Source organism: Cricetulus griseus (assembly GCF_003668045.3).
Source record: "Cricetulus griseus strain 17A/GY chromosome 1 unlocalized genomic scaffold, alternate assembly CriGri-PICRH-1.0 chr1_1, whole genome shotgun sequence".
Lineage (NCBI taxonomy): Eukaryota > Metazoa > Chordata > Mammalia > Rodentia > Cricetidae > Cricetulus > Cricetulus griseus.
The window spans coordinates 95,897,394-95,906,620 of NW_023276807.1; the positions used below are offsets into that span (position 1 = coordinate 95,897,394).

At 42.9% G+C, this 9,227-nt stretch overlaps 1 protein-coding gene across 1 annotated transcript in view; it reads right to left on the reverse strand.

The window, feature by feature from the left end:
- Positions 1 to 6,967, reverse strand: part of LOC100767606 (ATP-binding cassette sub-family A member 13) — a 406,786-nt gene extending 399,819 nt beyond the window's left edge. Inside the window, exon 1 of the mRNA XM_035452975.1 lies at positions 6,899 to 6,967. Coding sequence (XP_035308866.1) covers positions 6,899 to 6,967 — 69 coding nt within the window. The remainder of the gene's footprint in view (positions 1 to 6,898) is intronic.
- Positions 6,968 to 9,227: the final 2,260 nt, after the last annotated feature.

Consider the following 9,227-nt stretch of genomic DNA (forward strand, 5'->3'; position numbering starts at 1 on the left):
ACACACCAGTAGTTTGTACATTTACTTGTGCTTTGAAAAAAACAGGGGATGGGAGGAAAATAAAGCCAAATCAAAGGATTAGAAGCAAATTAAGGTCAATCAGATTTGAAAGGGCCCTGTGATCCCTTGATTATGAATAGAAGAAAAGCAAACAAGCTCAGTACATGCCAGCTCCAAGCTCTAATACCACAAAACATGTTTGCTTCTCTGTAATTGGATTTCTGCCGAGATATACACAGATGACCTGTAGTAACCTCCCAGTGACCCAACAGCTTCTTCCCCAGGGTCTGGAACAGGTGTATCATAGCAGCCTCAAGCCACACAAGAACCCCACAAGCACTTTTTAATGGCCCTTTTATCTATCACAAGGGCACCAGATCATTCCCCAGATGTGTAAAGAGAATTCAATCAGAGCTTCAAACTATCACAAAGCATCTGGATTTGGATGTAGCTGGCTAAGATGCTGTCCATGGGGCTTAATTATAGAAAATGAACAACTTCTCCATGACTGCTGGGAACCGTGAGAATAACACACCAGCAAATGCACTGCTCTGGAGGCCCCTTATCTCTCACCCTTTTTTATTCAACAATGTCTGCAGCTGGAGCCCTTCTATGTAGCAGGCCACTGGGAGGCCAAGCAGAAAGATCTGAGGGCTGTCAGCAGGAGGCCATTTAGTACCCTTCAGGTACTTCTAACTGACTGACTGACTGACTGACTGACTGACTGACTGACTGACTGACTGACTGGGTTGCAAAAATGTCTTGAACCTGGAGAACTTCTGAGCTCATTTGTGGATTCTAGTAACTACAAGTATGTCCCAGAGCTTGGGACTGGCCCATGACACAATTGCTATTGTAGCCTAAGCAAAAATCATTTAATCAACATCTACACCAAATCCTAGGCAGTACTGGACAAAAACCATCAGAGGGATCTAAGCAGGGTCAGACCACTAGTCATGTACCAAAGTCACTTGGCTCAGGCTTTTCTGTGGGAGGATTCTGAGAGTTGAAGAAAGCTAACTGATACCTGGGACTTTTGATAAGAGGTTGAGAACAGCCATTGGGTCCTCAGGGCTTAAAATGCACAGGAAATTCTGCAGAGTTTGCCCACTCTGTCCATTCAAAGACAACACAGGTATTCTGCTAGAAGCCAGACAACTAAGTAATGGTTATTCACCTTTAAGTTTATTCACTGTCAGCCAGAAGTTAGCAAGAATCAGAGACATGGCACTTCTCTGTCACTGTAGGCCCACTGGGAAACCTGAAAACCTAGGAGAGGAAGGGCGTTGTCACTCACTCATGATGACTGGAAATTTAAGCAGATTCTTAAGGAAGCAATGTTCTCTGTTTTTGTTTGAATTTTGAGACAGACTCTCCTCAAGCAACACAGGCTGGCCTTGCACTCACTATGCCACTGCTATGCCACAGTTCCTGGACAGAAGTTGAGGTCTAAGAAGCAAAAATCTTTCCTTTGACCCAAATGAGTTAAGTAGAGCATTTCTCAGTGTGGAATGGTGGTACCTGAGGACTAAAGTTGTGCTATTTAAACATTCTAAGACATTCAAGGTATGGCTTTATCTCTCGAGACAGCAATTGTACTAACAAAGGTGGAGCCCCTTTGTCAGATAGGCTATCACTGGGGCTATACTAGTTTCCTGCTGCTCGATGCTCCTAGGGTGAAGTCCTTAAGCCTCAGCACTTCATAGTCTGATTTTACTTGGTAATAGAACCATTGAACACACAATTCGTTAAAACATGTTCACACTGGAATAGCCCGAGCTCAGATCCCACGTGGCATGCACTTTCCTAGTGAGAGAAAACTTTGAACACCAAGATACACAGAGATGATGATGAAGAGCCATGGCAAAGGCCATATATACACCACTCCTCAGAGAGGCTAGCCTGCTGGTCCCTCAACCTTAGCTTTCCAGCCTCCAACAGTGAAGCAACACATTTCTCTTTTCACCACTTTGTATATAGTATTGTGATATAGCGGCCTAAGCAGACTTCTAAATACCACATGGTCAAGCACAGATTTAGCCTAACTGCCCTGCAGTATGACAACAGGCTCACTACTGGAAAATCTCTCTTGATGAGAAATATCTTATCAAGTGTCAGGGCACAGCAAGACTCCTAATCCAAACAATATTGGTTTCAGAGCTAAGGTCCCTGCAGTGACCCTTAAATGCTGTTATTCATTTAAGCCACTTACAGGTCAGTTCACTTGAAGCATACCCAATGTCTGCTAATATGATGTTTGAACTCTTGAGGTTCTTTCCAATAAAAAGGCATTCTGAGGTTTTAAGAGCTGTCAGGAGTGGGCTTTTGGGTCAAAAAATTTTTTTTCCAACCTAAGAATTCAGACACTTGACCAATGACTTCCTGGTTTCTGCTAACAGAACTTTAAGTCAAATATATTTGGCAGGAAGCCATTGAATTATAACTTCTAACTCCACAAAAATAGTAACAAGAACAGTGGCAGCCTCTGAGACAATGTCAAAAAGAAAGACAATCTGATCCACTTCTGGCTTTATATCTATGATTGTTTCCAGTTTCAGAAAAAAGGCAGACATTAAGGCCAGCAAGTTTTGTTTTCAAAAGAAAGTTTTGCTTCAAACCAAGTCAGGTTTGAGCATCAGAACTTAGGAGTAGATGAAAATCTCAAATAAGTGTGAGGTTCTTTTTTTATAAAACAAAAACATAGATACACACACATGAAATGTCAGAGGCTCAAGTCAATGAAACCTGAAAATGTGTTTTTTAAGGATGGTTTAAGGGTTAGACCCTGAAGTAGATGACTGTGAGTTAGAGATACAGGCTGAGGTTCAGCCTGCTTGGGCTGGGCTGATTGGGAGCTCCCTAATGGAAGCTGATTTGAACTTGCCCATGTGTTGAGCATAGAAGCTGCTATACTGGCACTCTGACAACCTCATGGACTTCTTCCAAGCCATGCCTGAGGGAAGAACATGGACAAGACACCATAACTCTTGTCTATACTTAGCAGAAAGCTTCACTGTGGCCTTTTGAACCAACAGCACTGAGAATTATGTGTGAAAAGGGGCTGGAGTCCAGAGTACATATCACTGAGTTCTATACTGAAGAGTGAAGAGTAGGAGAACATTTCTAATATAGTTTTGTCCTTTACTGCCTGTAGTTGAGAATTAACTGTTGGTTTTCAGAACCCCAGCGGTCTGCTACAACAAAGTAGCTTCTGTAATCATATTATAAAAAGAAAAGTTAATTTGACCGACAGTTCTAGAGTTCTGGTCTATATCAGTTGCCCCTATTGTTTCAAGCCTATGGTAACACCATACATCATGGAAGGAATTTGTTGTGGAAAAAAACCACTATAACTATATGCCAGGGAGCAAACAAGGAGAAGAAAAGACCAGGGTTCCATAATCCCCTTCAACACCATGCCGACAATGACCTAATAACCTTCGTTACACTCCAGCATGTAAAGTTGCCATAACTCCACATAGCATCCTCCTACAGACCAAACCTTTTCCTCATGAGACTTTCCAGAACATTCAAGATCCAACATGCTATCCATGTATACAACATGACACTTTAATCCCCCACTACTAGTCAAAGTTTTCAGCAATATTGTCCAAACTCAAACAGCTGTGTTACCTTTCATTACTTGATAAATATTCAGGATCCCCCACAGTAGGGGCAAAAGGGAAGAGGTTAGCAGTCACCACTGAGAACAGGAACCAAGACAAATGAGATTTGACGACAATGATCCCAAGAAAGATCAAGGGTCAGAGTGGACAATGGTGTCATCATCCGTAGGAAACAGGGTGGGCAATGGTGTCATCATCCATAGGAAACAAGGCAGGCCCAGCCACTCTAGACCACAGCTGGCATGCTGACTTACACCTAGAATTCTATCATGAGGGAAGGTAGGGACAGCTCAATGGGCAGCTAGTCATCCTGAATCAGTGAGCTCCAGGTGTGAGATCCTGTATCAAAAACTAAGGTAGGGAGCATTAAAAGACACTGCTGTCAATCTCTGACACACACACACATATGCACAAACACATATGCACACACACACCCCACCTGAACACAAACACATACATACACCACACGAGCAAAATGTGCCTTCATGAACCAAGGACATAGTCAAATAAGTTATGTGCATTTGATGACGAACTATTATTCAATAAAGCCATTGAATAGGAAGACCATACATCAACTTATAAAATGTTAGGCTTCAATGGTTAATGAGAAAAGGGAAGTTTATGAATTAACAATCAAATATGTGTATTATATATGCCAAGAAAACAAGTACATGAATCATCACAATGGAATTTCATGTAGTTTAAAATTTGTTTCCTTGTTCTTATAATAATGATTATGCAATAAATAAAAACTCAAGAGGAATAAAATGAGTGGCATTAACATAAATATAAAATTAGACTTCTCATAAACAATGATCCAAACAGAATCTTAACCATCTATAGGGATGAGTATTATCTATCCTTAATCTTGTTTTAATTTTTCTCTCAACTATCCATAATGAAATGGTCTTTAAAGGAATCATAGGGACTGAATAGATGCCTTGGTCATTAAAAGTGCTTACTGCTCTTCCAGAAAACCCAAAGTCAGTTCCCAGCACCCACAAAGGCTGGCTCACAACTGCCTAAAATGTCAACTCCTGGGGACTGATACCCTCTTCAGACCTACATTCATATGTACATATTCATAGACAGACACACATAATTTAAAAGTTAAGTAGCTAAGAATGGTGGTACACACCTTTAATCCCAGCACTTAGGAGTCAGAGGCAAGTAGATCTCTGTGAGTCCTAAGCTAGCCTGGGCTACATAGTGAGTTCTGGAACAGCCAGGGCTATGTTGAAAGACAAAAGATCAAACGAAACAAAAAGAAAAAGAAAAAAATCCTTAAAATTTAGATAAAGGATTTATAATCATAGAATAACCAAATGAAGAGGTTTTTAAGTATGTGTAAAATAAACAAGCTTCTCTTCTCATACAAACAATGCCAAATTCTTATTCACAGGATAAACGTTTGAGACTGTTTCTTCACTTCGTCAGATTGGTTGTACCCATCTGTGACAACATTCTAATTCCATAATGTAAAAAACAGAATTTACGGATCACCACTGGAGAACAGGAAGCTAGGAAAACCATGTCAGTTTAAAGACATTCACCCAGAGGGGCCTGCCCTCAATATTTCCACTGTAATTGATTAAGAGATGTGGACACATTGCCATTCTGTTGCCTCCGAGGTTCTGTTCTGACCCATTTCTGGTCCAGCAAGCTGGATGCCTAGAGCTCTACTCCTCTCTTTTCCTCACAGAGCCCAGAGCTCATGTCCTAGATGACTAAAACACTCGTTTCTTTCCTACTGTGCTGTGATAAGAATCACCCCCACTCATCTGAAGGGCCCTGTTGTGAGCTTATCATAAACACTAACCATTCTGGCCATCTCCGAGGGAGAAAAGCAGCTAAGACACCTGTATGAGTCAACTAGTAAATGTCAGACAGAGCCCACTAAGGAAGCAGCACATTCTACCGCTAAGGAGCCAGGGAGTCTGGGTACCGCCCATCACTACATCACGGGGCTATTGAAGTTAATGAATTCAAGTCGACAAAAGGAAAAGAACGTGTTCATGGGAAGCCACCTCCCTCTGGAACACTGTTGTGATAGGTGCAGATCCTGAAACTTATATCTTAATGAATTCCACTGCTCATCAAAGGAAAACCACACTGGCAGAGAATAACACAACCACAGTTCATCAGAAGCCTGTGTCTCCCTTGAGCATCTCTGATGTCAAACCTTTGGTGCAATCAAAATCTCAGCTAGATTCTTCTGATCCTCACATCTCAGGACAGAGAAAACCCTCCTTTAAACATTTGCTTTATTGTGAGGAGAGCGGGGAGGATGCTCTGCCCGAGTCAGCCAAATGAAATTCAGTTGTCATGACAGGCAGGTCTGCTGCTGAAGGGGACAACTCTAGTACTGAGGCTTCCTCAGCAGCAACAGGGATAAAAGACTGTTCATCATGACCATACTTCATTAAAATACACACTTTTAACTGAGATATTAGCATGATTTTGGTTTGCACAACTCCAATCTGCTCAGGAAAGCCTAGCTGCTGTAAACTGGATACAATTCTGAAAAAAAAAGATGTGAATTAACACTAAGACAGAAACATCATAGACTAACACTGAGGGGTGTATGGTGTGGAGCCCATTTATGTTCTTAGTCCTCAGGCATTAGACTCAGCATCCATATATTATGGTTACGCATTAAACATTTCTAATGCCTTGTTCCTTAAGCCAAAAGGCTTGCAACTCAGTTATTATAACAAACGTCCCCAACGTCAATTCTTCAAGCTCCACTTGTCACTTTATTTCTTTTTTATATATATACTTCTTTATTATTTTATTTTTTATTAGTTCAAGTTAGGGAACAAGCTTGTTTCACATATAAGTCCCTTCTCCCTCTCCCTCCCCTCACTCCCATCCCTCCTCCCCCACTCCCAACCTACTCCCCCACCCCATCTGCCCACCGCTCCACAGGCAGGGTAGGGCCCTCAATGGGGGCTCTGCATAGTCCACCAAATCTTCCTGTGCTGGCCCTGGGCCCTTCCCCATGTGTCCAGGGCCAGAGTGTATCCCTTCACGTGGGATTTGTCACTTTATTTCTAAATTAACCTTTTTCTGACAAGATTCTATTCAGCAATAGAATGTCCGTGAGAGTTCAGCAATATTGGCCCATAGGATATATTCTAGTGGGAAACAACCCTGCAGTCTGGGTCCCCCGGTGGATGCTGGCACCTCCAAGAAGCAGGATAAGCCAGAGGAGACCCTGATCTCTACCCAGTCCTCCCTCCCAAAGCTCTCTGGAAAGCCAGAACACTTACTGGGTGCCGCAGTCTGCAAAGCCAGTTCTTCCAGAACAGGGCTTGGAACTGTCGCCCAGCATGCCCCATGCTGGCTGCTCCCTGCTCGGTTCAGGAAGTCAGCTTGCAGGGTCACCCCTTATATCTGCCGGGCTTCAGCAGAGGCATGTGGCCTATTAGCCAATTCTAACAAAAGTGAGTGATGCAAGAGAGATTATTGGTGACTTGAATAAGGCAGGCATCAAATGTCTCCCTGTGTTCTGCCTCCGCTGAGAAATCTTATCTTTTCACTAGTTGTGTAGTGTAGAGGAAGGTTGGGCGACTGCCCAAGGCAACCTTCCTGGACATAGACATTTCCCAAACCTCACACAAGGGCACGTGTATGAGAGACAAGGGCCACGTTTTCCACTGACCTCCTTTTCTACTGATGTAAGTGGTTTAACTATGTTGTTTTCCTCTGTCCTAAATTGCCAGGTATCACATTAATTTGCCAAGATGTTTACATTTGAATAGTCGCACAGCAGACCCTTGGGAAAGAAAAAGGTCTGGGGTCTAGCTGTGGCTCATTTTGCCACAGTGCCCCTACTGCACACTCTGCTCTTAATCCGTATCTACCAAGAGGGCTAGGGTGTAATTTTCAAAGCTCAAGAAAAGAATGAGCTGCTCACAGGAGACAAGCACAAGCATCGCAGGACATGATAAGCCTAGGTTTACTCCTGAGCCCCAAATGATCCCTGCATGCTTGATGCTTGTGGATCCTCTCCCTCTCCCTCCCCGCAATGAGCATGCCTTTGGAGGTTAGAAGTCAACCATGGATGCCATTTCTCACGGGGTGTCATCTACCTTATTCTTGAGACAGGGCCTTTCATTAGCCTAGAGCTTGTGCATTATGCTAGATTAAGTAGCTAGCAAGCCTCAAGGATCTGCCCCTGCCTCCCCAGTCCTGGGATTACCAGTTGTGCTACAATCCCCAACTTTATGTATGGGTTCATGACATTGAACCCATGCTTACATGGCAAAGGCTTTGCTGACCTACTTGAGCTTCTTTCACCAACTGGCCAGGAGCCAATTGATTGCTCCACTGTTGAAAAGGCCAGGCCCTCCTCAGTTCCTGTGGCCCCTAGTTGTGGCCAGGATGTCAGGCAACACCATAATTGTGGTTTTCCATTTCATAAAGCAATTTTCACAAGCTCTGGTTAGTCTATAGTTTTCACAACAGGAAACAGGGACACAGGTATCAGCAAAGGAACTACTTTATCATTTAAAAAGCCATCCATTTCATATCTGTTACATAAGCAGCGGGGGGGGGGGGGTGATCCCAGCAAGCTAAGCACTAGTGTGAATGTATTAATTCTTGGCTTTCTGTGCTTGACTATGGATATAATGTGCCTAGCTACTTCAAATACACCTTGACTTTCCTGGATGTTGGTGTTTCAAGGTAAGCCAGAGACCAGCAAACAGACACCTTAAAGCCAAAAAGAAAGTCTTTATTGCCAACCAATATCTGTAGAACTTTCCCAAATCATGCATCCAGAGCCTTACAGCCCTTTGTCTTTTATGCACAAAAACCACATCCTGGTTGTCATACTTCAGTTAGCAAGAAGCAGAACTGCAGAAGCTAAAGAACAAGGTTAGCACATTTAGGGACTTTCCTGGAACTATGGACTTTGATAGACTAGGTCTTTGTTCACATTTTGGTAGGTATAGGGGGCCTATATGGTAAGTTTTAAAGTTGGGTTGGTGCCTCTAACTTTGCAATAGTTGTACTACGGACTATAACCTGAAATTGTGACTCAAATAAGTCCTTTCTCCCTTAAGTTGCTTTTGTCAGAATGTTTTATCACAGAAAATGGAAACGAAACTAAAACAGGCAGGAAAGCAGGTAAGTGATACTGGTGGGTGGGGGTAAAGAGATTTACTCTAAGGAATTTCTCAAACAGTTGTAGAGTCAAGTGTGTCTCAAGAGCTGCAGGAAGATTCAATGAGGTAGAAACAGAGTCAATACCATAGGTCTCCTCTGAATCCAGCACATTCAAAACCCACAAAGAACAAACATTTTAATAAGACTGAAGAGAAGGGGAAAGCTCAGATACCAGTTTAGACGCCATCCGGCAAGAAGAGCTCTGTTCTGTTGAGGGGATGATCAGACATTTTTCTAGTCAGGCCTTCAAATTGCTGTGGTCCAAGGCTCCAAATCAACTCAAGCAGACTCAAGAAGTTACCTCGAGGCAAGATCACATCCTGCTGCTGGAGGAGGTGAAGGGGAAAGAGGGGCCCTTCCTGTTTCGTCTTTGCTTAAATATGAGTCTTCTTGCTATGTCACTTCCTGCCTAGATCATCACTTCTCTAC